Source organism: Lepus europaeus, chromosome 13 (genome assembly GCF_033115175.1).
Source record: "Lepus europaeus isolate LE1 chromosome 13, mLepTim1.pri, whole genome shotgun sequence".
Taxonomy (NCBI): domain Eukaryota; kingdom Metazoa; phylum Chordata; class Mammalia; order Lagomorpha; family Leporidae; genus Lepus; species Lepus europaeus.
The window spans coordinates 97,902,018-97,928,379 of record NC_084839.1 but is presented as its reverse complement, the minus strand read 5'-3'; the positions used below and the strand labels follow the sequence as shown (position 1 = coordinate 97,928,379).

Below are 26,362 nucleotides of genomic sequence, written 5' to 3'. Positions count from 1 at the left end.
GAGGCCTGAGGACACAGTGTCTGCAGGAGCTCACCTTGGAAGCAGCCCAGCAGCTACACTTCAAAGTCCTGCCCTGACCCTGATAACCTTCCCGGTGGTCTCAGCCCTTTCCCCAAGGAAAGCTCCCAGGACAATCCTCTCTCCTCAGCACCAGATGGGTCACCCGGCCTCATGACATCCAGCAACAAAACCTCCCCAGCCTTCCTCCAAGGCAGGCACCCTAGGGGAGGCTCCTCCCCTGCCTGGTGCCAGGTGGGCTCCCCACTCTGCCAACATGGAGCAGTAAACCTGGGGAGGGATTTCCTAATTTACACTCAGCAAACCCTTTGTCCTGGAGGAGAAGGGGGAGGGGGTAAAGGGAGTCAGCGGGAAGAATGAGATCAATTCTCTTAAAAACCGGGGGTCTGAACACACACTGCGCGCTAACCGGGGGTCTGAACAAAGACTGCGCGCTCAGCTCTCTGCTCTCTGCTGAGCCTCCCGCCTGGCTCCCAGGAGTATTCTCTCCATTCAGCCATGTAACCTCACTTTCCCCCAGTCTGAGTGACTGGGCTCTCTCTCTCTCTCTCTGTGTGTGTGTGTCCTCCTTCTGTTCTGATGGATGCCCTGTCCCCAGTACATCCTGCTACGTTGCTCTCTGTCTCACGCCTGAATTCTTTCTTGTGCAAAGACGACAAGAACCCCACTACTCCTCTCCGCTATCTAACACTTGCAGGAAACCCTCAGAAGCCTAGCAAGTTACTTTTGCAAAGGGCACTCTTAGGCTGGAAATACATTGCATTCTGTAGCAGGGCCTGCGCGCCTCTCTGCCCTGCCCTGGGTCGGTGGAACTTTCCATCCTCGCTGTTCGGATTGCCAATTTGTACGCTTCACCCCCGAAACACTCGTTCAGGTGCCAAACGTGGGCAGAAAGCAGTCTAAGAGCGAATTTTTAAACAGCAGGGTTTTTAAACAGGATGTGCATCTCACTTCCGGTCCAGGACTCATCTGGCTCTGTTTGGGGACGGTGTGTGTGCACCTGGCGTGCCCTGGGAGGGCAGCTGTGGGGGTAAATACCGAGTCTTTCTGCCCCGAGCTCCCCTGGCCCTCACCGCTCCAGCCAGCTCCTCCCCACCCCAGACCTCCCCAGGGGCCTGTGTTCCATGCTAAGGCTGGCTCTTTCCTGACAGTCCAGGGCTGAATATTACTCCAGCTTCCTGCTAACACAGACCCTGGGGGGCAATGGTGGCGGCTCAAATAATTGGGTTCCTGCCACCCACGTAGACCTGGATCGCATATCCAGCACCCAGCTTTGCGCCTGGCCACTGTGAGCATTTAGGGACTGAACCCAAGGATGCCAGCTCTCAGTCTGTCTGTCTCTCTCTGTCATCTCTCAAAAAGAATAATATAGAGGACCTTCTAGATTTTGGCTCCCTAACTCCGCTCTCAGCAGTACCGCCACACGCACATCTCACCACATGGACCAGCCAGGACCAGATGGAAGAACCCAGCATGGGGTGGGGGAGGGGGTGAAGGCGCGGGTACCCCAACAAACCAAGGAGAGCTCACACGTTGAGGGGGAGCTGGACTTTGGGAGATGTGCTGTGCTCTCCAGCCACGGTGGCGGCTCGGGGGACGGCCGAGGGGGCGGGTCCAGCCGAGGAGGAATCCTGGAAAAACAGATAAGAGACAGCAGTGAGGAGATGGGAAGAGACGCACAAGGCCAGGGAGACAGCAGCTGCCGGGCCTCCCCCTCCCAGCGCCCAGGTGTGCCTGCCTGCCATGTTGGTGAGGCTGCCTGCTGGCCAGACATCTGCCCCCAAAGCAGCTTTCCAAAGTCCCTTCCTAGTAGCTCGGAAAACACCCTCCAGCCCAAATCTGGGCTGCTCGGCCCTGCCCCACAGTCAGCATGGGAGGCTCAGCTTTCTTCTTAGAATTTAAATTATTCTGTTAAAGAAAATCCAGGGCCGGCACCGTGGCTCACTTGGTTAATTCTCCACCTGTGGCGCCGGCATCCCATATGGGCGCCCGGTTCTGTCCCAGCTGCTCCTCTTCCAGTCCAGCTCTCTGCTATGGCCCGGGAAGGCAGTAGAGGATGGCCCAAGTCCTTGGGCCCTGTACCCGCATGGGAGACCAGGAGGAAGCACCTGGCTCCTGGCTTCGGATCGGCACAGCATTGGCCGTAACAGCCATTTGAGAAGTGAACCAACAGAAGGAAGACCTTTCTCTCTGTCTCTCTCTCACTGTCTATAACTCTACCTGTCAAAAAAAAAAAAAAAAAAATCCAGACCAAGACCTTGCATGCTACGAAGCGTGAGCTTATTAAAAACAGGCTTCTCCAGAAACTGAAGATTAACCTCAGAATAAAACTGGTCTTTTGACCGTGGACGGTGGCTGACTGTGGGGTGATCAGCATATCCTACCCACAGTCCCTTGGGCTCAAAGCCTCAGGGGTCCTCGTGCTGGAAGTTCCTGGAGGGAGGGTCCCACCTGAGGGTGCCTTCTAGGCGGAGGTGTGTGCAGAGCGCTCTGGAAGGTTAAGGGGACCCGAGGATCTGGGTGCAGGATGGTCTTGCCAAGGACAGTCCTGCATGGGTAATCCTTAGACCCAGCCCATCAAGGACCACATCACCCTCAGCTACCCTCCCCACCCAGCTCGCCCGCTCTCCTGCCTTCCTCTTCAGATGTGGGCCGGATGCTAGGACATACCCAAGTCCTAGCGCCTGGCACCTGGGAGTGTAGTCTTATTTGGAATCAGGGTTTTTGCAGATACAATATAAGGTGAGGACTTTTTTTTTTTTTTTTCTTTTTTGATAGGCAGAGTGGATAGTGAGAGAGAGAGACAGAGAGAAAGGTCTTCCTTTTGCCGTTGGTTCAAGGTGAGGACTTTTGATGAGAGCAAGCCCTAAGCCCAAGGACCAGTGTCCTTATAAGATACAAGGAAGGGGAACAGAGACACACAGATGGGAAAGAAGGCTGTGTGACAATGAAGACAGAGACTGTGGAGCTGCACCCAGGACTGCCAGTGTTGGTAAAATGGCATAGTCTTACCCGTGGCATAATCTATGGCCTGGACGCCCTCCTAGGCTCTGGCCCCTGCCGCCATTGCTGGAAGCCAGGTGACCAAATGGCCCAACCACAGGTGTCAGCTCCACCCCCACCCTAACAGGATCCGCTGCTGCCCTGCAAAGGTATAACAGCACCAGCTTCCCACACACATGCTCTCCCTCCTGATCTCTCTCTCTAGACCCACCCCGCCCCTTCTTCACCCCTTCCCTCTGGCCTGTCGGATTTCCCCCATCAAGAAACCCTTTCCCCTACCTCCAGTGTTCGGTGTGTTTTATGGTGGCCTTACAGCCAGAAACCAGCAGAGAGGAGGAACCACCCTGCCAACACTTGGATTGGACTCCTGGCCTCCAGACACAGTAACTTCCTGTGCTCTGAGTCACCCAGCTGGTGGAGCAGCATCATAGCCCCAGGAAGTCAATACAGAGGGGGATGTCAGGTGCCTGGGGAGAACACAGGGGGCCAGGGTCTCCTTGCTGCCTGGAGGGGCCCTTCCAGGCCCCTTACAAGGCTCAGGAGAGGGACCCCGGCAGACACCAGAGGCAGCTGATTAGGGGCCAGGCTGCTGGCACCTTGGCAGAAGGTAGGTGAGGACAGGATGCTCACCGCTCCGGCTGGGGAAGGTGCATGTGGGTGTGGGTCCTCAGGTGGGCAGGGGCCACTAGAAACAGATACCACAAAATTGGGAGGAGAGAGCTCTCTGGAAGGCACCCAGGCAGATGGCCCTGTGCTTGACTGGCCTTACCCCTGCCCCCTTAGCTGAGTGAGTGGGGAGGAAGCCTTTCTCGTGTACCGGCTGACCAGTTCTGGCCTTGCTCAGTAGGTGGACACTATGGCTGCAGGCCACCTGCCCATCCCGCCCTGGGAGGCCACAGACCAAATGTGGCAATGGGGCAGCCGCCCCCAAGTCAGACCTTCCACCCGTCCACCCTGTCTGGACTATGCTGAGCCTGGCGGAGGGAGATGGAGACAGCTGCAGCCCCTCTTGTCTCCATGGAAACACCAAGTCGCCAAGGACTGCCCCTTGCAAACCCGTGGTTTCCAAAGGTTACGGACACAGCCAGGGCCAGGCAGAAGGGGACATATCCATGCACCGAGGCCAGGCCACAGTGCACCTTGGGTGGTGCACAGCAAACAGGCAGCCCCAGGCTCAGACACACAGGACACTCAGCCACGGGGCGTGGTGAGTGTGAGGGTTCTGGAGGCAGCAGTGATGGTAATTCTCTTACAAACCGAGGATGCCGAGGTGCAGGGAAGTTGAGTGACAGGACCACACACACACAGCATATGCAAGGACCGGCAGGGCTGTCTTGGCCAGGTACACAGAGCAATGGATGACAGCGACCCTCTTGGAGCCCTGAAATCAGGGGGCAGGCTGTGCTCCCTGGAGTCTGGGGAAATCGCGTTCTTTGTCCCTGGGCCTCCCCCTCCCCTGCCAGCTCTCTTCCCCCTCTGTCTCCCTTCCACCCAGACAAGCACCGGCAGTGATGCCATTGGTTCTGCCTTGTCCTCCGACTTCCTCTCCCATCTCAGGATCTTGCCTCTTAGCCAGTGAGGCAACAAATCCACAGCTTCTAGGATTAGGACCTCGCATGTGTGGGAGCCACCACCCCAGTTACCAACGTGACAAGTGGGCTCTGGTCTGAGGGGTATGAGACCAAGGGTGAACTGAGCTGGCCTAGGTGGCTGGCCAGATGCAGGTGCCATCTGAAGACACAGAGGAGGAGCCCCAGGGTGGCTGCGGGCATGTTGCGCCTGACGGTGCTGGAGAGGTGAGAAGGCTGGGGATGGGGGCTGCTGGGCCAGGCCCAGGCATACACAAGCTGGGCCTTGTGCAGGGCTGAGCCACGGGGCAGCACAGCTGCGCAGCTCCGCCCACAGGTCCCGGGTGGGTGGGGCCTCGGGTGTGATCTGAGAAGGGTTGGGGTCCTCCTCATCAGGACAGCAGGGGTGGGGGTTGGGGAGGTGGGGGGTGTGGGCGGGGGGTGGGTGGGGAAGCTGTCATCAGTCCTGCTGCAGGCTGTGGGAAGGCCAGGTAAGCCCAGGACCAAGAAGATCCACCAGACTCCGGGATGCAGCAGGCATGGGTGCTTCCTGGATGGGGGCAGGGGGGTGTCTTGCAAAGCTGGATCAGTCTCCTGGACAGACCAGACTGGAGAGTTCCTGCAGGAAAGGCCCTTGTCCCATGGGTGGGCCGATCGGCCTACAGTCGCCTGGTCTGCTCTCAGTCAGTACCTGAGAAGGAAGCAGGTTCAAGTCCAGGGCGGCTGTGGCCCCTGAGAACCTGCAGTGGGTGGGGTGGGCGGGTGCTGCCCAGTTCATAGATGTAGGAAAGGAACCTGTGGCCACAGCAGTCCTTACAGCAGTCGGCTCCAAATCCTACTGATCTGGGCTTCTCTCTGCGAGAGTAAGAGAGAGAGAGCGCAAAGAGGAAACATAATCTTGTCGCCCAGCCGCTTCCCGCTAAGAAGGAGTCTTAAAATAATCTAGAAAGTCAGCGTGGCAGTGCTGACGAAGGTTCACTGCGGCACTGTTTATAACATGGAAAGCTTTTTTTTTTTTTTTTTTACATTTTTCATGTTTTTATTTATAGAAGGTGAAAAAAATTTCTTGTATTTTATAGATACAGATTTAGGGGCACAGGGATACTTTCTGAGCCCGGCTGGCCAGTGACAGCACAGGGAACTGCTGAAGGGCGTGGCAGGCCCTGTGGGGTCCACCAGATGGAGTCACGGGAATGGAGGCCATCTCACTTCCGTGAGTGATGCCGGCATCTTCCCGGCAATGAGGCTGGAAACCTACATGTCAAATGGCCTTGATGACTGGGGGAACTGGGATTCAGGATGACTGTTTAAAATCCGTGTGTTCAAATTTTACATCACTTAAATATCAACTAATAATTTGGTTTCCTGGAACATTTTCGAAGTAGTATAGAAAAGAATAAAAGGGTTAAAGTATTTGAGGCAGTTTCTGCAATTATTTAAAGCTCTGGTGAACAGTGCCTGATTCCACAGGGCCATCTTCCTGGGGAATGACAGGAGATGGCAGGGAGGAATGGGGGTGTGCTCCCGCAGCATGGGGAGAGTGGGCTGTGTCCCTGCAGCATGGGGGGGGGGGGAGAGGACTGTGTCCCTGCAGCATTGGGGGAGAGGGCTGTGTCCCTGCAGCATGGGGGGGGTGGGCTGTGTTCCTGCAGCATGGGGGGAGAGGGCTGTGTCCCTGCAGCATGGGGGGGGAGTGGGCTGTGTCCCTGCAGCATGGGGGGAGAGGGCTGTGTCCCTGCAGCATGGGGGGAGAGGGCTGTGTTCCTGCAGCATGGGGGAGAGGGCTGTGTCCCTGCAGCATGGGGGGAGTGGGCTGTGTCCCTGCAGCATGGGGGGGGGGGAGTGGGCTGTGTCCCTGCAGCATGGGGGAGAGGGCTGTGTCCCTGCAGCATGGGGGGAGTGGGCTGTGTCCCTGCAGCATGGGGAAGAGGGCTGTGTCCCTGCAGCATGGGGAAGAGGGCTGTGTCCCTGCAGCATGGGGGGAGTGGGCTGTGTCCCTGCAGCATGGGGAAGAGGGCTGTGTCCCTGCAGCATGGGGGGAGTGGGCTGTGTCCCTGCAGCATGGGGGGGAGGGCTGTGTCCCTGCAGCATGGGGGGAGTGGGCTGTGTCCCTGCAGCATGGAGGGAGTGGGCTGTGTCCCTGCAGCATGGGGGAGAGGGCTGTGTTCCTGCAGCATGGGGGGAGAGGGCTGTGTCCCTGCAGCATGGGGAGAGGGCTGTGTCCCTGCAGCATGGGGAGAGGGCTGTGTTCCTGCAGCATGGGGGGAGAGGGCTGTGTCCCTGCAGCATGGGGAGAGGGCTGTGTCCCTGCAGCATGGGGGGAGTGGGCTGTGTCCCTGCAGCATGGGGAGAGGGCTGTGTCCCTGCAGCATGGGGGGGGCTGTGTCCCTGCAGCATGGGGGAGAGGGCTGTGTCCCTGCAGCATGGGGGGAGTGGGCTGTGTCCCTGCAGCATGGGGAGAGGGCTGTGTTCCTGCAGCATGGGGGGGGGCTGTGTCCCTGCAGCATGGGGGGAGAGGGCTGTGTCCCTGCAGCATGGGGGGAGAGAGCTGTGTCCCTGCAGCATTGGGGGGGAGTGGGCTGTGTCCCTGCAGCATGGGGGGAGAGGGCTGTGTCCCTGCAGCATGGGGGGAGTGGGCTGTGTCCCTGCAGCATGGGGGGGGGAGTGGGCTGTGTCCCTGCAGCATGGGGGAGTGGGCTGTGTTCCTGCAGCATTGGGGGGGGGGCTGTGTTCCTGCAGCATGATGAGAGGGCTGTGTCCCTGCAGCATGGAGAGAGGGCTGTGTCCCTGCAGCATGGGGGGAGAGGGCTGTGTCCCTGCAGCATGGGGGGAGTGGGCTGTGTCCCTGCAGCATGGGGGGAGTGGGCTGTGTCCCTGCAGCATGGGGGGGAGGGCTGTGTCCCTGCAGCATGGGGAGAGGGCTGTGTTCCTGCAGCATGGGGGGGGAGTGGGCTGTGTCCCTGCAGCATGGGGAGAGGGCTGTGTTCCTGCAGCATGGGGGGGGGCTGTGTCCCTGCAGCATGGGGGGAGAGGGCTGTGTCCCTGCAGCATGGGGGGAGAGAGCTGTGTCCCTGCAGCATTGGGGGGGAGTGGGCTGTGTCCCTGCAGCATGGGGGGAGAGGGCTGTGTCCCTGCAGCATGGGGGGAGTGGGCTGTGTCCCTGCAGCATGGGGGGGGGAGTGGGCTGTGTCCCTGCAGCATGGGGGAGTGGGCTGTATTCCTGCAGCATTGGGGGGGGGGGGCTGTGTTCCTGCAGCATGATGAGAGGGCTGTGTCCCTGCAGCATGGAGAGAGGGCTGTGTCCCTGCAGCATGGGGGGAGAGGGCTGTGTCCCTGCAGCATGGGGGGAGAAGGCTGTGTCCCTGCAGCATGGGGGGGGGAGTGGGCTGCGTCCCTGCAGCATGGGGGGGCTGTGTGCAGCACAGGGGGGCTGTGTGCAGCATGGGGGGGCTGTGTGCAGCACAGGGGGGCTGTGTGCAGCATGGGGGGATTGTGTGCAGCACAGGGGGGCTGTGTGCAGCATGGGGGGATTGTGTGCAGCACAGGGGGGCTGTGTGCAGCATGGGGGGGCTGTGTGTAGCATGGGGAGGCTGTGTGCAGCATGGGGGGCTGTGTGCAGCACGGGGGAGCTGTGTGCAGCATGAGGGGCTGTGTGCAGCATGTGGGGGCTGTGTGTAGCATGGGGAGGCTGTGTGCAGCATGGGGGGCTGTGTGCAGCACAGGGGAGCTGTGTGCAGCATGGGGGGTGTATGCAGCATTGTGGGGAGTGGGCTGTGTCTGCAGCATGGGGGGGGGCTGTGTGCAGCATGGAGGGGGGAGTGCTGGTGCCCTGGCTGGCCAGGCAGCTTTTGTGTATCAGGGTGCAGTCCTTGGGCAGTGGGAGCAGTGGGAACACAAGATAGCTGGCTCCAACCAGTCCCACCAGGCTGTTTTTGTTAACAATCCTCCTGTGCTACTAAACTCTCCCCAAAACTTCCAAACTAACCCAAACCAACACTGTACATGCAAAAGACAGAGCCTGGATGGGCCCATGCCCTGCCCAGCCTCTCCGCCTCCCCAGTGTCACAGAGCACTCTGGCCACAGTTCAGTAGGGGAATAACAAGCTTGACCGGAGGGCACCCAGCACACCACACAGCTCCCCAGCCCACGTGTGCCTGCATACGGCTCCCCTGGGTAAGCCAAACATCAAGCCCCTCAGGGTGGGTGTTGGCAGGCTGAGGAGGGCCAGCCAGGGCGCCTGGAGGTTCATGGCAGAGCAGCCACACGGTCACTTGGGCAATGACCGCTGAGATAACTGACTGTATCTTAAGGCAGCAGAGGGTAGGACATTCTGAATGCTTTGCTAGAAGCCTGGTTCTCAGTAGAAACTTGAAACAATGCAACAAAGCAAGTGAGTGGGTTTCACAGCTGTTTCAGAGCTGGGACTGAGGAGCTCATATGGAGGAGGGGTCATCTTGTGGCAGTATTTTTGTCCCCAAGACACAAAATGCGATCACCCTGCACCCAACACCCTTATCAGCAGATCTGCTTTTCCTAGTTGGCTATCCATGGTTCACTGAAGTCTATAAATATTTAATGGAAAATTCCAGAAACAAGTTACAAGTTTTAAATAGCTCAGTGTTGTGAGTGGCATCCCAGAATCTCCGAGAACGTTAACCTCTCCTTTGTCCAGTGCACCCATGCCCTGTGAGCCCGGTAGGCGGTTCAGCGAACAGATCACTTGCCGTGGTATCTCAGTGCTGCGTTCAAGATACCCTTACATGGCGTCACAGCACCTACCCCGTTCACCTCACTCTCTCTCGTCAGCTGTGGATGTCAGGATGTAGGGAGCAGGGCTGGGGTGTCCTCCCACTGACCAGCTGAGCTGTGCCCACTGAGCACAGCTTGACCACAAGAGCCGGGGTCAGCCGAGCAGCCCGAGGGGCAGCAGCCCCCTTAGGTCCCGGGCAGGTGTTGCAGAGAAAGGGGGCCCTCCTTACAGGGTCTTCATTAGAAACTCCTTCGAACGAGGCGCAGTCTGGGAGCGCCGTCACACCGTGGGCCAAAGGCCGCTCTCTCCCGATGTCTCTGGGCAGAAGGGAATACAGGGGCTAAAAACAGTGTGGCTGAGCTCAACCGAAGGTAACTCCAGGGCACTGGGCCTGGCTCTGGCTGCACTCCACAGGGCACTGGGGGCCCCGGAGGCACACCTGGCTGCCCCCTACCTCCGGGCTGCCTCTCTGAACCAGCTCTGGTTTGTAAAGGCTTAATTTTACGAGATTCAGAGCCTTAAGGGATTAGTGAGGACTTGGCAGGAGGGAGGGAGCTGGCCAGCGATAAAAATAAGTACGGAGCAAGGGCTTCTGCAGCTTTGGAGTAGAAGTCGTCAGGAATGCCGTCCGGAGACAAACATCCATCCCTGCTCCAAGATCACCTGGCCGGCGTGGGGGGGGGATCTCCGCTCTGACTTCAAAGCTACGTGTAGCCCCGTCCAGGACAGAGCCGTGCCCGTCAGCCCGCTGCCAGGAAAGCCCTGGCTGCAAGACAGCAGGCGGGTCTCATATTCCTTTTCCTTGACTTCCCAGCGGGAAGTGGGTACGCTGGGAATTGGTTGGGCAGGTAAAGCAGCACACACTCTGGGAAAGCGGGCCAGCCCCACGGGACGCTGGTGGTCCTGCTCTCTCACGAGCCCCATACTACAAAGCAGTCTCATCTCTTCGGCTTACTACTCAAACACATAGCGCATGCACCGTCATATGAGCCCCGCCCCCACACGCCCCCCACACCCAGGGCCGGCTGGCAGGGGCACCGGTCAGCAAGGATGCCTTCACCTGATGGCGTTTACCACGGTGCAAACAGTAACAGGAAATGTGCAGAGGAGCCTGCCTGCTGCTGTGTCCCAGGGCTGCGCCTCTGTGGGTGGGTCAAGCTGCCTGGGCCACGCCCTGAAGCCAGATGAGGGCCTTAGCTCCCACCCTCTTATCTCTCCTGGGAAAGAGCCTGTGGCCAGCCCTGGAGCTGCCGGTCAGTGAGAAGCAGGCTGTGTTTGGGACAGAGACCCTGGAATGCCAGCTTCCCGTGCTTGGAGGTCCTGCACTGGACTCTGCTGCTATGCTGCGGTCCCCGAGTCCCCGGGGTCGCTGACACATCCTAGACGCCCTACAAGGTGCCGTATCCCCTCCTGTTGGGATAAAGAGGAGGGGAAGAGGGGGCGCACGGGCTGGCAGGCAGTGCAGGGCTGCGAGCCGTTGCCTTTGACTTCGTGGCACCGACAAACACCCTGAGAAGAAACATCTCCTCATTTTAATTTTTAATAGGAGTCCAGAAAACAGGAGCAGTGAAATGGGCATGTTTTATTCATCACTCACTACTACTCCATTTACCCCTGTGAACCTGCTCCCCAGAGCAAACTTGAGAATAAAAGATGGCGGCCTGATGTTTCAGCTGGGTGCTGCACAGAACTGCAAGCAGCTTGGGCAGCCGGAGGGCCCAGCACCCTCTGGAGGCCGGGCCCTGGAAGGGGAAGTGGGCTGCACCTTGTGCCAACCTCGCTCCCACTGCTCTCCGTCGTGAGAGCAAGCACTTGTTCTGCACCTGCAGAGGAGACCCCACCGTGCACAGCCTCCTGTTGCCCACTAGTCAGCCCTGCTCCGAGGCACTCCAGATTAGCCCACAGGCTCCGGAGTTCTCCCCGTGGTCTGTGTGAGGGGGCCACAGCCAGACCTGGCGTCGTGTCACCATCCCTGCTTCTGCTTCTGGGAATGAAGTTTGACAGACAGCACACCCACCCATTCCCACTGTCTCTGGAAAACGCTTGTCAGTGCCTGCACAAGAGGACGAAGCTCCACTGTCTGCGCTCGGGTTACTGGGTGGGAAGCTGGGGCCGACAAGCCACAGCCGTGGCACCCCCCAGTGCTGTTAAGTGGGTGGGTGGGATGTGAGAGGACAGCATCTGCCAACAGCTCTGCTTTGGGAGGGAACACCTGAGCACATCAAGCAGGGGAGGGGCAGTCTGCCAAGCAGGTAGAGGATCTGCTCCTCACTCCACCTGGGGCTTCACAAGTTTTAACTCTGGACCAACAAGTTTTGTTCTGGAACTTTCTTTTTCCACCAAGGAGAATCATGGTGGCAGCGGCAGGGTCGGGGGGCACAGTTTGACCTAGGGATGAAGACATTGCTTGTGCACCTGCATTCCATATCGGAGTGCCTTGAGTTCTACTCCTGGCTTTGCTCTCAATCCCAGCTGCAAGCTCATGCATACCTCAGGAGGGCAGCTCAAGAACTCGAGTCCATGGGGCCGGCGCTGTGGCGTAACAGGTAAAGCCACCACCTGCAGTGCTGGCACCCCATATGGGCGCCGGTTCCAGTCCCGGCTCCTCCACTTCCAATCCAGCTCTCTGCTATGGCCTGGGAAGGCAGTAGAAGATGGCCCAAGTGCTTGGGCCCCTGCACCCATGTGGGAGACCCGGAAGAAGCTCCTGGCTCCTGGCTTTGGATTGGCACAGCTCCAGCTGTTGTGGCCATCTGGGGAGTGAGCGGATGGAAGACCTCTCTCTCTGTCTCTACCTCTCCTTCTCTCTCTATGTAACTCGTTCAAGTAAATAAATAAATCTTTTAAAAAAAGAACTTGGGTCTGTATACCCATGTGGGAGATCCAGACTGAGTTCTCAGCTTTTGGCTTTCGCCTGGCCCAGCCCCAGCTGTTGTGGGCATTCAGGGGAGTAATCCAGTGCCTGGGAGCTCGCTCTTGCTCTCTCTCTCTCTCTGTCTGTGTGTGTGTGTGTGTGCGCGCGCCTCTGCCTCTCAAATGAAGAGAAGACTCATAGGTGGTTTCTAGCCATAGCTTTGCCCTCTTAACTTCCTTTCCCTTGTACGAGAGTCAGTTTTCTGGGTGTTCTTGGATGGCAGGATGGTGCCCGGTAGCTACCATGGAATCTCTTTCCTGTGGCAAGAATGCACAGTCTTCATTCGCAGTCACTTGTCTGCCCTGCCTTCAAACAGAAAGTGCCTTCTACCCAGCAGAAGGCTTTGAGAAAACCTGTGGCTCCAGTCCCATCCATTGTGTCCGTGCATCTGGCCGTCCTTCTGTCCAGCCATCCCAGAGTGCCTGTGAGCAGGCCCCAGGCTAAGTGTCCAAGGAGAAGGGCCCTCTGTGTCAGGCAGAGCTCACCATCCAGCCTTGGGGTCTGACGATGGGACGAGGTTGTGAGAGCTTGCAGGAAGGCACGTGGGGTCAGGACAGCTGCTGGGAAGGTTTTCAACTTCCTCCCCTCTTCCTGTCCAGGAACAACCTGTGCCTTCCACACAGGAGCTCCGGGAAGAAGGGACAATTCCAGAGGAGGCTGACCTCAGGGGCCCCTGGGAGCCAGCCTTGCCTGTTTCCTCCCATTTCCTTGTGCTAATCGCTGGCACTTCCTTCTGACTGCCCTCTCTGGCATGGATCACGCTTTCACATCCCAGCGGCCCCATGGTTCCTGGGGGTGGGGAGTAGCCACGAGCAGCCCCTCCTCAGAACCACTGCAGGATGCAGCTTTAAGGCCACAGCCACCAAACAAGTGAGGGAACCAGGAACTCATCGGCCAGCGGATGCCCTGAAGCTCCTATCTGGGCACAGCAGCAAAAGAAATGCTACGGCATTGGCTCTGTGCATGAAAAGCTTGGCACTCGACAGGACGCCACGTCACCGCAGCTACGGCACTCTCTGTCCCCATTTCAAAGCCATGGAGGGTAAGTCTCAGAGCCACAGCCATTTCCAGGTTTGCAGAACAAAGTTCTCGGGAAACACCTGCACAATTGGATTCTTTTGATATTCATCTTCAGTCCTGTGGCTCTCGCCCAGGTGCTTCCTCCGTTTGGAACATGTCCATCTGTCTGTCCTGCACCGGGAGACACATGGCAGGTGGTGACACACCTCAAAGACGTCACACAGAGCTCTTCTGATGGACTTCTCAGACAGGGTATACTGGAGGAGTGCTGGCCTGTGATGCCCCGCTCACTTCACGCCACTCATCTTAAAGGGCACTGCCGCAATCTCAAGGGGTTGCCTACTTGGAGTTGATCTGGAAGCCACTGGGCTCTCCAGAGCTGAGAGGCAGGCGAGGTCTGACGGAAGAGCTGTCCGTGGCTGGACGGGGAGCTGGCCTGTGATGGGCCATGAGCCAACGCCTGCCAGGGAGCCATGTCCACGTAGCAGCCCAGCCCTGCAGAACCCGTGTGTCAGCAGCACAAGGAGGGGCCTCAGATCAGTGCTGGTCCAGGTCTTATTATTTATTTGAAAGGCAGAGAACCAGGAGAGAGAGAGAGAGAGAGAGAGAGAGAGAGAGAGAGAGAGAGAATCCCCATCTGCTGGTTCGCTCCCCAAATGCCTGCAGCCGCCAGGGCTGAGCCAGGCTAATGCCAGGAGGCAGGCACTCAATGCAAGCCTCCCACAGGGGTAGCAGGAGCCCAATACCTGAGCCATCACCTGCTACCTCGCAGGATGAGCAGTAACAGGAAGCTGCAGTGGACAGACGGCAGGGCCTGGCACTCTAATGTGGGATGCAGCCCGGACAGCAGCTTCACCACACCCAACGTGCACCCCGGCCCCAGTGTGTAAAGGCGTTGCTCTTCCTCCACACAGTCTCTTGCAGACAACAGATCCTGTCCGTGTTTCTCACCTCTGTGCTCAGCAGTGAAGACAAACAGATATGGCTCCTGGGATAAGTGTGGATCTGGGGACTGGTCACAGCATTTGAGTCTCCCTCCTCCAGGCCCAGCAGGCTCTGTGACCCCATATTCTTCCAGGGGGCTGGGCTGTGGGGCTGGCCATAGCCAATGAACCGGGAGCAGAGGTAATGCTTACCCACGGCGGCTGTGGACACCTTGCGTGGGGGTCAGCAGGTGTCTTTTCCATAAAGGGCCCTGCATCAGATACATCAGCCTCGCAGGTCCTACGGTCTCTGTCCCAGCTGCTCACCCTCTGCTGGGCCTCAAGGCAGCTACAGTGCGACAGGCATGGGAGCCAAGTACAGCTGTCATTGGCCATAGCAGAAACAGCTTGGACTTGGCCTGTGTTTACTGGTGTTCTATGACGAGAATGCAACCGGCTAGCCCTCAGCTGCCCGCAACTCAACACAGTATGAGACAGAAGCAGGCCTCCGGCCGTGTGCCCCCGGAGTAGGGCTGCTCGCCACATGGTGCCTGTCACCGGCTCACACAGGCTGTTACGGGGAGCTCCAGCGCTAACCGTGTCCAGGCGGTCTGGCATGCTGGGTTTCTTATTTGGTTTATGAGGAAATGCCTCTAAGTTGCAAGTGCAGCCATGCTTTGGTCAGGGATGAACCACGTTCCATACGACCGTGGGCTGGAAGATTACAGGGGCACTGTGGCCATGTGACGTGGGACTGCAACACAGCACTCACACGTGTGGTGGTACTGATGACACACACCCACCATACCCGATACTCACAATGATAAATGAATGTTCCCGGTTTATGTATTAACTTTTGACTTAACATTTTATTGTCATTTGAGGGTGTCATCGTACTTCTAAAATGGTGTCTGCTGTGCGATGCTTGTGTTGGGCCGGCAGCAGCCTCACAGCCCATGTTTATGGCGTCTCCTGCTGGCGTTAGTGGCGAGAGCGCACTGGGTGGTGTTTGCACAGTGGCAAAGCCGTCTGACTGCACAGCACTTCTCAGGAGTCGCCGTCACTCATCAGCCATGAGTGTCATTAGTTCCCAGTTGGATCCAATGACCTCAGGAAGCAATCGTCCCACTGTTTCATCATGGCATGGGCCTGAAAAGCCTCTCCCTCTCCTACCCCTGCCAATTCTCTGCCCCCACAGGAAGCTGACTTGGGAGTGCTGCTTCATGGTTCCCGAGGAGCTGAGCTGGCCTCTGAGCTCTGCCGAGAGCAGACTGAATGCAAGCAGGACGGCTGTCGGAGGCTCAGCCTGCCCAGGCCCGTGCCCAGAGTCCTCCGCTGGACACCACCCAGCTGCACCCTCTTTGCAACCCCTGACGTGGAACCGGAACCCACCACGGAGAGCCGTGGTGACAGCAGTCGGGCACGGCATTCCAGGCCACGGTGATTTATGTGCAAGACTGCTCAGTGTGCATTGACACTGATGGGGGCCATGGAGACCACCCAAGAAATCAACGAGGGTGAACCCACCTGAGGCCTGGTGCGGGACACCCAGCGCCTGGACATCCAGGAGGAGGCACAGCCACGCACACGGGGAAGGACCCACCGCAGACAAGTGGGGAAGACTGGGACTGGGTTGCGTGGTGGAAAGGTGAGGTGAGGACGAGAAAAGCTGCAGAGGGAGGTGGACGGTGCAGTGGCCACGCGTGGGTCTGTGTGTTGTGTGGTGGGCAGGGTGGCCGAGCGAGGGGCAGTGGGAAGGCAGGAAGGCAGGAAGGAGACACAGCAGGGTGACAGAATCAGGTGCACGATCTTGGCGAGAGATGAACTTGAACCAGAACCATGCGGGGGAAGATGGAGGTGTGCCTGGAACAGACAGGACTGGCACAGGAATGGACGGGACTGGTGCAGGTGGGAGGGCAGGGCAGAGTTTGCACACACACCCCCCACCCCCCAGGCCCTGGGGGTCTCCAGCATCACAGGCAGCCTTACTGTAGGGGTCCGGGAAGCCAGAGTGTGGGAAGTGCAGTCTTGGCTGAGGCTTGCCGAGGATGGCGGTGCTGTCCCTTGAGGCACACGTGGAATAAAGAAGGGAGGCAGGTGCCAGGGAGTGACCATTGTCTTTGGCCCAGGAAGTGGAGAGGGAGCAGGGGCAGAGTTTAGGCAACAGGTGTGTCGCTGCTGACTGCGCTCCGGAGTGGAAGAGAAGCCCCCGGCGAGTGTGCACAGAAGAGGAGAAAGCCAGGGGCTTCGGTGTCTGTGTGAGGCTTGGGGGCAGCCAGAAAGTGCTCAGCTTGGAGAGGGAGAGGTCAGGGGTCAGAGAGGCGGGGTCACTCCAGAAGGGGGGTGGTCAACAGTGTCAAAAGCGGCTGAGGAGTCAGGGAGGAGGACGGCAGAGCTGGGGACACTGGAGAGGCATGGGGACCGCGGCCAGGCCACCACAGCAGCAGGTGTGCAGGCTGAAGTCACAGGGCAGAGTCACCCATAGCTGATGTGAGCAGTGAGTGCAGAGCAAGACAGGCCTTGGGCGGCAGAGCTGGGAGAAGAGAACACAGGAGGAGAAGGGTCCGCTCACGGGTCACGGCTGGCCTGCACGGGGTCCCCATGCAGCCCCTAGGAGGAGTCTGGCCCAAGCAGCTCTTCAGCTGCCTCCCCTTGTTTCCAGCCCCTGTCCACCACACCCTCTCTCCTGGGCTCTTGACTCGCAGGATCCTCTCTCGCTGTGCCACCCAAGGGGAGTTGCTGAGCCTCTCTGAGCCCATCACAGTACAGTTAAGAGCTGGCCTCTGGAGCCAGAGAGGTTTTAATAAGCATTGAGTTGCAGCTAGAATTCTTGGGGAGAGTTCCTGGGTGCACAGGACCCCTCTCCCCCCATCTTGAGAACCGGTCTGCTGCTTCATCAACACCCCAAGCATGAGAGGGGACACAAACCCCAGAATCTTCCCCTGTCACCCCTGGCCCAGCAAGGGACCCTGGAGGACCGGAAGTCAGGCCCTACCCATTCCAGGCTGCAACGTCAAGGCTGTCTCCTCTTCTGGGTCTCCTCCCCAGACCTGGGCCTCTAGGAAAGGTCCCCAGTGAGGGCAGCTACACACTGGCCACTCCTGCTGCCCGGGCCATGGGGGACTGACCGCCTCCACCACCCCCCCGCCAAGCCTGAGTGCTGGCACAGCACAGATACTCCTCCATTTAACAGACCAGGAAACTGAGGCTCTGGGAGGTGAGGTCAGGCACTTTTCCAGGGTTGCAGACCAAGATCAAGGGTTAAAACCTCACTGGCTCCAGACGCCAGCTCTTAACTGCACTGCGATGGGCTCAGAGAGGCTCAGCAACTCCCCTTGTGTGGCACAGCAAGAGAGGAGCCTGTACCAATCTTTCAGGGCCCTGCCCCACACTACAGTGAGCCAGCACCCACCTGCCAGAGAGCTCAGGAACAGCTGGGCCCACGCTGTGAGCCCCTGCAGTCTCCTGAAGTGCCCGCTCTGGCCTGAGATCGACCCCGTGCACTTTAAAGAAGGAAACCGAGGGTGGCGTGACGTTGTGTGTCGGACCCGTCCAAACCTCTCTGATAGCCAGAGTGGTTCCGGGAAAGACAGGCAGACTGGCATAGAAGCATTGGCCCCGAGATGGGCCTCAGCTCCCTCCCCTCTAAGATGGACGCAAACCCTGGGACTCTGCTTCCTAGCAGAGAAAGTCGCAGCCAGGGTGTGGGCTTCACTTGGGTCACTGCGAGAGGAGGTTGCCACCGTCTCCCTCCCCTGTTCCTGCAGCACTGGGGGCAGAGGGGCGCTGCAGCGGGCGTGAGCTGCGGGTGGGCTGCTCAAAGCCGAGCCAACCCAGAGCGCTCAGACTCCAAGACTGGAGGAGAGGAGGGCGGAAGGCGGAGGAGGGCTGCAGACAGCAGCTTCGCAGCAGGGCCACAGAGGCCCTGGACTGCTGCTCCCAGGAGGCCCCCTGGGGTGTGCTCAGGCTGTGCCTGCAGGCTTCAGGGCGCTCCCGGGGCTCTGCCTAAGCAGCAGGGAATGGCTCTGGTTTCAAAGCCGTTTCTGTAGTAACCACAGCCCCCACCCTTTCTATCTTCAGGGAAGAGGAAAGGCATCACTAAACCAATCACACCAAAGAGCTCTTTGACGCAGCCAGCCAGGGCCCCTGCCCATGTTGCTGTCCCTGTACCCAGCGTGTGCGCCAACCAATCACCATGACGCTGTGTGCGTGCATCTGGTTTGCATTTTGTTCACTTGTCGGCAAGGGATTTTAGCACCAGCCCAGCGCCGTCCTGTGTTTGATTTACAGCTGCCGTCTCACGGAGTCCCCTCTAGCGCCCCGTATCCTGCAAGGCGTGTCCCCATCAGGCCTCGGCTCTACCAACAGGCCTGGGCTGCAGCCAGCACTGCCCCTTCTCCACACCGCACAAGCCCAGCACAGCAGTCAGCGAGGGCTCATAACCGTTAGCAACAACAGCCACAGCTGCTCCTAAAAGGAGATGCACGGGACCTGTGACCATGACCTCCGTTCCTCGTGGCCCAGGAGACCACAGGTGGGCAGGTGAGGGCTCCGGGTTGCAGACTAACAGCCTTGTCCCCCTCACATGCCCTCCCTCTCCCCCAAGCCCCAAGGCTGAGCATTTGCTGTGTCCCAATCTGGATGTGCCGGGTCTCCAGGGGCCAGTGGGAGGCAGGGGGACGGCTGGTGTGGGAAAGCCCTGGGAGCTGGGGGCTGCAGCCATTCTGCCCGCGCAGAGCCCATGCCCCACCACGCTGGTGCTGCACACAGCAGGCCTCCACGTGTGTATGAGTGCGTGAGGGCACCAGCACTGGTTTTCTTCACGCAGAGCGATGGGAAGCCAAGTCTTATGCACAAGCCACAGTTCTGGGTGGGCTCTCTCACCCAGGGAGCAGCTGGCAAAGTGGGCAGGAGGGTCCACGCAGCACTGCAGCCTCAAGAGGACCCGCGCCTGGTGCACCGTGGCTACCCCTGCACGAGTTGTCAGCCACAGGACTTGGTGATCAGAGGTGGGACAAGGGGGTGCACAAGTTGGGAAAAAATCCACTGCTTTCTGGGCTCTCTGCAGGAGGCTATGGGGGCCTGGGAATGGGAGGAGCAGGAGAGGAGATGGAGAAGTGAAAACCAGATCCTGCACCCACAGGTGCTAAGCCCATGTAGAAGACGCCAGGGAAGATGCCTCACACTCTCTGTGGACCGGGCAGCAGCTCTGCTAACGTCCACAACTCTGTTGGACCCTCGGGATCACCGAGGGATGGCGAGCTTTCAAAGCGTCACTCACGACATGGAGACTGGACCCCGGCAGCTCCGGGGCCACTCTGGCTGGGATGAGGAATAAGGTTCTCTCCTCCCTCCCTCTGTTGGTGAAGGTCCCTGAGTGCAGTGGGAGCAGCCATCACCAATCAGGAGGAAGGAGATAAAAGACCCCCCTGAGTGCTGACAGGTGCCAGGCCCCCACTTCCCACTCCCGTCTTAGGGACCCTGTCCCCGTGCTGCAACTGTGCTCTGCACTGAGTTTCTCTCTAAGCTCAACACTCAGCTGTTCCCACCACCGACAGCTGCCTAGGTTTTACCAAGAGGGACCCGAGCTGTGCACTGGAGCCGGCCCCACCTGGTTGTCCCGGGGGACAAGCAGGGTGAGTGTCCCGTGTCCTGGCACCACTGTGGCAGTGGTGCCCATACCTCTGCTGCGCCTCTTGCTCGCTCAGTATCTCGAGGTGCTTTGAGCAAAAAACGAGCATGACCGTCCAGGGAACTGTCAGCTCTACCCCTAGAAGTGCGTCTTCTCGGGGGACAGGCCCAGGCTGTCCACCAGGGAGTCTGTGCCCACCCCCTACCCCACAGAGGAGCCAACATTCAGCAGCGTCAGCTTGAGGACTGTAGGCCCAGGTCAGGGCAGGGGTTAAGGTTCAGGTCAGGGTTGTACTCTCCCCATATGGAAAACATGCTAATAGGCCCAGAGACCACTCCCTGGGGAACACTGCCCAAGGCCCAGGCTTTGGGAGCTTCCGGGCAGCGAGGCCGTCCTGGGGGTAGAGGAGAGTGCAGCCCAGAGGCACCCACCCTGGCCACGGGATGTTACCTGGAGGGGAGCGGCACAAGACAGGTGAGCCAGGTCCCCGATCCTGGCCGCGGCCCGGGGGTCGCTGGAGCTGATCAGCACCGGGGCGCTGATCTCCATGGAATGCCGGTGGCTGGCGGCCTGTGAGGATTTGTGCGTCACGCTGAGCGCCGTGAAGGAGTGGCGCTTCTTGGTATTCTTCTTGCTGTCCACACGCCGCTGAAAGGCACTGACCGCCCCTGAGCTGCTCACGGCGGGGCCCGGGGCCGCGCTGGCCACAGCGCCGGCGTCACAGGGCAAGGAGGCGTCACAGCCAGATGCAGCGGCTGGGCACGGCTTGTCCATCTCAATGAGCTGCTTGGCGGAGTCGTTGAGCTAAGTGAAAAAGGGAGGAGGGGGCTTCATTAGGTAATGTCACAATCACACACTACGGCTCCCCGCGCTCTCCCGCCACCTCCCTGGCTACACACTGCTACTGCGTTCACACTGGTGAGCCGCTTCCAAACAGCAGCTTCAGGGTGACTGGGGCGGTGACAACGGAGCCGAGCTGCAGTGACAGCGGCAGCTCAAAGCCTGGGAGCCATGACGGAGAGCAGGGCACTCAGCAGACGGGCGGTGCTTGAGAGACCTGTCGGCTCCTATTTTCTCAGTGGTTTGCATGTCCAGGGCACGAGGTGAGGTGCAGGCCCGGAAGAGCAGGGACTAGTGGGGAGAAGCAACAGCAGCCCAGCCTCAGCTAGGCTTGGCTGGCTCTGCACTCCCCAAGAACCAGCTCCTTGGCTGCCTTGCACAGTGCTGGCCACTCTGGGGAATTTGCAGTGTGCGTCCAGATGCACCTGCTACTTAAAGATAAGTCTACTGTGGTTCAAAAATGTGAACTCTGTGCATTTTCTCCTAAGACGCACTTTCTGGAGACCCGTCGTATGTATGGATTTAACAACTTCTTGCACCAAAACGGGATGTAATTCCATTTCCCACAAGCTTTCTGATGCACCCTTGTATTACTTGGAGCGATTCCGCAAGGACTTAGGGCACCATGCCTTCCCCCGTCTCCCACCCCTTCTACCAAAGAGCAGGTGCTGTTCTTGCAGTGAAAGTTTGCTCTTGACGGAGATCTTTACCCTGATGTGCTTGGCAGGCTAAGTGGGATGAAGACGGGTTCATGCAGCAGCCTGTGTGATAACTGGGAATGGAAACTCCAGGCCGCCCAGCCCATAGCCTGGGGAGTACCTGAGAGAGCAACCCAGTGTGTACCAGCTGTGGAATAAAAGGCCCTGAGCTTGGGTGGGGTCCAGAGGGGCCGCGGGGCAAAGGCTGGGTCCCTTCACCATCTGGGAGTGACAGTGTCCTCCATACCAGCAGGGAGTTCTCCGTTCACTATTCTGATGGAGCCCTTCCTTGCAGGCTGTACTTGGCTCAGCCTAAGTTCCTACCTACAGGGGAATCTGCAGTGGCTAAAACAATAAAGAGGAGGGAAGGATGCATTGTGTGTTCAGTGCGGAGGGGTGGCCAGGAGGAGATGCGATGCGATAATCAGCTTGGGATCAGCTCCACGAGACGGGGTTAAACAAATGCCACCATGCTGGGGGAATGCCCAGACGATTCGAGGCTGTGTCGCTCGTCTTTCGGAAGCAGCAGGACAGACTGGGCACACGCCAGCTGGCCCTCTGGGGGAGCTGACCTGGAAGAGCACAGAACCAAACACAGAGATGCACGAGCTGCCTCTGTTCTCGCCCCAGAGGGAAACTGTGTGGGTGCTGCGGGCACCACATGGTCCTCAAGTGATGTGTAGCAAGGGGCCTGGGCATCTTGCCAGAGAACTTTCTAGAATCTGCAGGAGGGCCACTGGGGGGGGCAGCTGCAAGTCTTCTTTAGGAAAAGGGGTTCAGGATCTCAGAGGATGTCTGGGGTCAGGGGTGGAGGGGGGATTGGCCCCGAGGCGGTGACCCAGGCAATTAACGTAGGTGGGAAAGCTGAATGAACAGCACCGACCTGGGCAGATCCGTGGAGGCTCTGCCTTCCTCTCTGCCAAGCCCTTCCATGGGGCTGGAGGCCTCGTGGCCCCCTACACCCACCACCCTCTTCCGGCTCCTCCTGTGAGGAATCTGGCTTCAGGCCTGAGCCGGGAACGTCTCAGTCCTATGTGACATGAAGGAGACACGGGGTCTCACTCACATGCAGTCCTGGTATTTGCAGCTGGGGGCATCCCCGTGAGTTAAGAACACAGCCCTGTGTAGCTGTATGGAAGAGCTGGCCCCCTCACCTGCTCTCTGGCAGGCCCAGGGGATCCCAGGAGCAGTGGCCCCTCAGGCCTGGCCCAGCAGCACTGTCAGCCCTTCAGAGGGAGGTTACACAAACTCACACCGGACTGCAAAACGCGTGCTCTAAAGCCAGGATGATTTCCTTTGAAATGTCTCCTCCAGCCAGACTCGGCTGCTTTGCTCTATATTATAGCCTTATCCATTTGCTTCTACTGAAGGGCTCCTCAAAGAATGGCAGGTGCCTGTTCCCCATGATAGCCTTTCATGGGGTGAAGTCCCCGCCTCCGGACCCCAGTGCTCTGCCCCCAGCCGGCAGAGCCCGTGGGAAAGCAGGGGAGCAGGAAAAAAATCAGTTCAACGTGGGCCGCTGCTGTGGCATAGCGGGTAAAGCCGCCACCTGCAGTGCTGGCATCCCATATGGGAGCCGGTTCAAGTCCCAGCTGCTCCATTTCCGATCCAGCTCTCTGCTATGGCCTGGGAAAGCAGTAGAAGATGGCCCAAGTCCTTGGGCCTCTACACCCACGTGGGAGACCTGGAAGAGGCTCCTGGCTCCTGGCTTCAGACTGGCCCAGCTGCGCCGTTGCGACCATTTGGGGAGTGAACCAGCAGATGGAAGATCTCTCTTTCTCCCTCTGCTTCTGCTTCTCACTCTATGCAACTCTGCTTTCAAAATAAATAAGTAAATCTTAAAAAAATACACAAAGAACAAAAGTCTCTTCTACCCAATGCTTATGCAGTTCCATACAACGGCCCCCAATTGTTCTGGCTGCACCTGACCACAGGGACCAAGTCAACCCAGGAGACTCCTACTCCCATGGGGAGCTCGAGGCCAGTCTGCGATCTTGGTGCTGACCACGTCAGAAGGTCCCTCACTGGTCTACACCCTGCTGGCCCCAGATCACCACGCCCTCCCCTGCCAGCACCTGCCCGTGACAGCAGCCTCACCAGGCTCATAGGTCCTAGCTGACCAGCCCACGCATGTCCTGGGGAGGACCAGGGAAGAACTGAATATCAGAGGATGCTCCCGCTCACCCCCAACTCCCAGGCCAGAAAGCTAGAATGTTCTGTGCGTGGCTACTGAGTGCTGACGGTGGAGGCTGGGTAGGCAGGTAGGAGGATGCCTCCTGGGTCTCTGCCTGAGGATGCTCACCCTCCCCAAGGCGTGTGTCAGGAAGGAAAGGGCTACACCTGCACGTGGGTGGCTGCCAGAAGTGTCCGTCAACAGACACCCGCAGCCCACACAGAAGCGCACGGAACTATCGCCAATGCCTCCAACGCTCCGCTTTTGCGTTCTTTTCATATTCCGGAAATAGAAGACATTTTCAACTCCCATACAAAATGGAAACAAAAGAGTAACACTGGCATTTTAAAAGTCGTGACGAATTTATTCCCCTATCACGAGGATTATCACCGGCGCCTGGACAAGAGGGAGCCCATTAACAGGGAATGTCTGCTCTCTGTGGGCATCTCTGCAGGGGCCCAGCCCTAACCCCAGGGCTTCTGGGAGCATGGGATCAGATCAGAGCGGAGAGGTTTGCTTAAGCGCTAGGTTCGATCTTGCCAAAGGGTCAGTGACAGCCAGGCCAGGGCTTGCAGCCCTGCTAGCAAACTTGCTGCCATCTGAACAAAAAGTGCACGTGCTGGAATAATACTCTTTTTTTGAAAGATTTATTTATTTATTTGAAAGGCAGAGTTACAGAGAGAAGTAGAGCCAGAGAAAGAGAGGTCTTCCATCTGCTGGTTCACTCCCCAAATGGCCACAACAACCAGAGCTGGGCTGATCTGAAGCCAGGAGCCAGGAGCTTCCTCTGGGTCTCCCACGCAGGTGCATGGAGACACCTTCTACTTGGGCCACCTTCTACTGCTTTCCCAGGCCATAGCAGAGCGCTGGATCAAAAGTGGAGCAGCCAGGACTCCAACCGCCGCCCACGTGGGATGCCGGCACTGCAGACAGCGGCTTTACCTGCTACACCACAGCGCCAGCCCTGAATGCATATTCTTTAAAGCCATGTGTTAATGGTATCTGGAGCTGGGGTCCCTGCTGGCACAAGTGACTTTACAGGAAAGCAAGAGACTGGAGCCGGCAGCTTGCTCTGGCTTGCCCAGGGATGCCCCTGCCATGTTACCGTGCATGAGAAAGCCCTCCCTAAATGCCAGTGCCATGCTCTGGAATGTCCCAGCCACCGGGACCATGAGCTAAATAAACCTCTATTCTTCATCAATCGCCTGGCTCAGGTATTTTGTTATAGACTGTTATCAGCTTCGTGCCTGTGATGCTTAGTAATGTCTCCCCGAGGCTCTGTCTTATCTGCTTGATTAACTTAGATGTGATTTTCTCCTCCAGCCACTCTTTGTTCCAACCACAGAATCATCTAGAAATACACAAAGAGGTCGGCACTGTGGCATAGCGAGCAAAGCTGCTACCTGCAGTGCCAACATCCCATATGGGTGTCAGTTCGAGTTTCGGCTGCTCCACTTCCGATCCATCTCTTTGCTATGGCCTGAGAAAGCAGTAGAAGATGGCCCAAGTGCTTGGGCCCCCGCACCCACATGGGGGACCCAGAGGAAGCTCCTGGCTTCTGGTTGGCACAGCTCCAGCCTTTGCAGCTAACTGGGGAGCAGCAGATGGAAGACCTCTCTCTTTCTCTCTCTCTCTCTGCCTCACCTTCTCTCTATGTGTAACTCTGACTTTCAAATAAATAAATAATAAATATTAAAAAAATACACAAAGAACAAAAGTTTCTTCTACCCGTTGTTTGTGCAGCTCCACACAATGACTCTCAAATTGTTCTGGCTGCACCTGACCCCGGGACCAGGTCAACCCAGGAGACTCCTACTCCCATGGGGAGCCTGAGGCCAGTCTGCCATCTTGGCGCTTGGTCCAGGACAGTGCTACAGCATGGGGACGACCCAGAAACCATCGGCTTTGATGAGAGGACTTTAAACTGAATGTTTGATTAAAAGGAAGAAACAGAAGTGAAGGGGGGGAGATCTAACATGGAAGGAAGGACACCGGGTTGGGTGCAGCCCATGAGCAAAACAGCCAAGGAGTAGATGTCCACCCTGAGATGGCGCAGCGCGGTGACACACTCCGCACATCTGTCACCCAGAGGGACAGGGCCCTGTGGCTGAGATCTGAGCCAGGCGATTTCCCAAACCCCCATCTGCAGGGAAATTCTGGAAGCCCCAGGATGCAAAGGCTCACAGTTTCAGAAGGCGGCAGCCACGCCCCTCTCTGTGGATGCACCATCTCTACACTGCTAGGGTCTGAGCACCACCATAGCCCAGGCTCGGCCACAGGCGCTGGGATGCTCTACTGAACAGAGACGCTGCTCTGAGCACGTTTACAGCCCAGTGCGCCCTGCAGTGTCTGGGGGCGGGGGGCTTTCTACAGATGCCAATGCTGGCTTATTAGGCGTAGTGCTCCCGGGAGACGCTGGGCAGGTCCCGTCCAGCAGCAGGCTTCTGGCTGAGATGGGCAGGCAGAGCAGCTGGTCTGTGATCAGCGCCTCCTGGTGGGCGGAGGAGGCGTTCCCTCCTCACCCTCCTCCAGGACACGCTTCATCCCTGCAGGCTGTGGGTGGGGCGCACCTACAGCGCCTCGGGTAACCCACACAGGGCTCTCACCCCTGACGGAGCTGGGGCCTACTACCACCTCCAGCCACATACATCTGAGACCTGACCCCATCACCACTCCCGCTTGGGTCGATCAGCTTCCCATCACTGTGAAACATTCCTGAGAGAGCCACTTTGGAAGGAAGGAAGTTTACTTGGGCTCATGGATTTGTGGTGCACAGGCCAAGCCTGGGCAGCCCATGCGTCTGGCCAGGTGGTGGGGTGGCA

General features: G+C 58.4%; 1 protein-coding gene across 1 annotated transcript in view; it reads right to left on the bottom strand.

The window, feature by feature from the left end:
- Nucleotides 1-26,362, bottom strand: part of SH3RF3 (SH3 domain containing ring finger 3) — a 328,669-nt gene that overhangs the window by 55,543 nt on the left and 246,764 nt on the right. Inside the window, exons 4-5 of the mRNA XM_062210075.1 lie at nt 20,280-20,633; nt 1,549-1,649 (exon numbers count right to left, since the gene is read on the bottom strand). Coding sequence (XP_062066059.1) covers nt 1,549-1,649; nt 20,280-20,633 — 455 coding nt within the window. The remainder of the gene's footprint in view (nt 1-1,548; nt 1,650-20,279; nt 20,634-26,362) is intronic.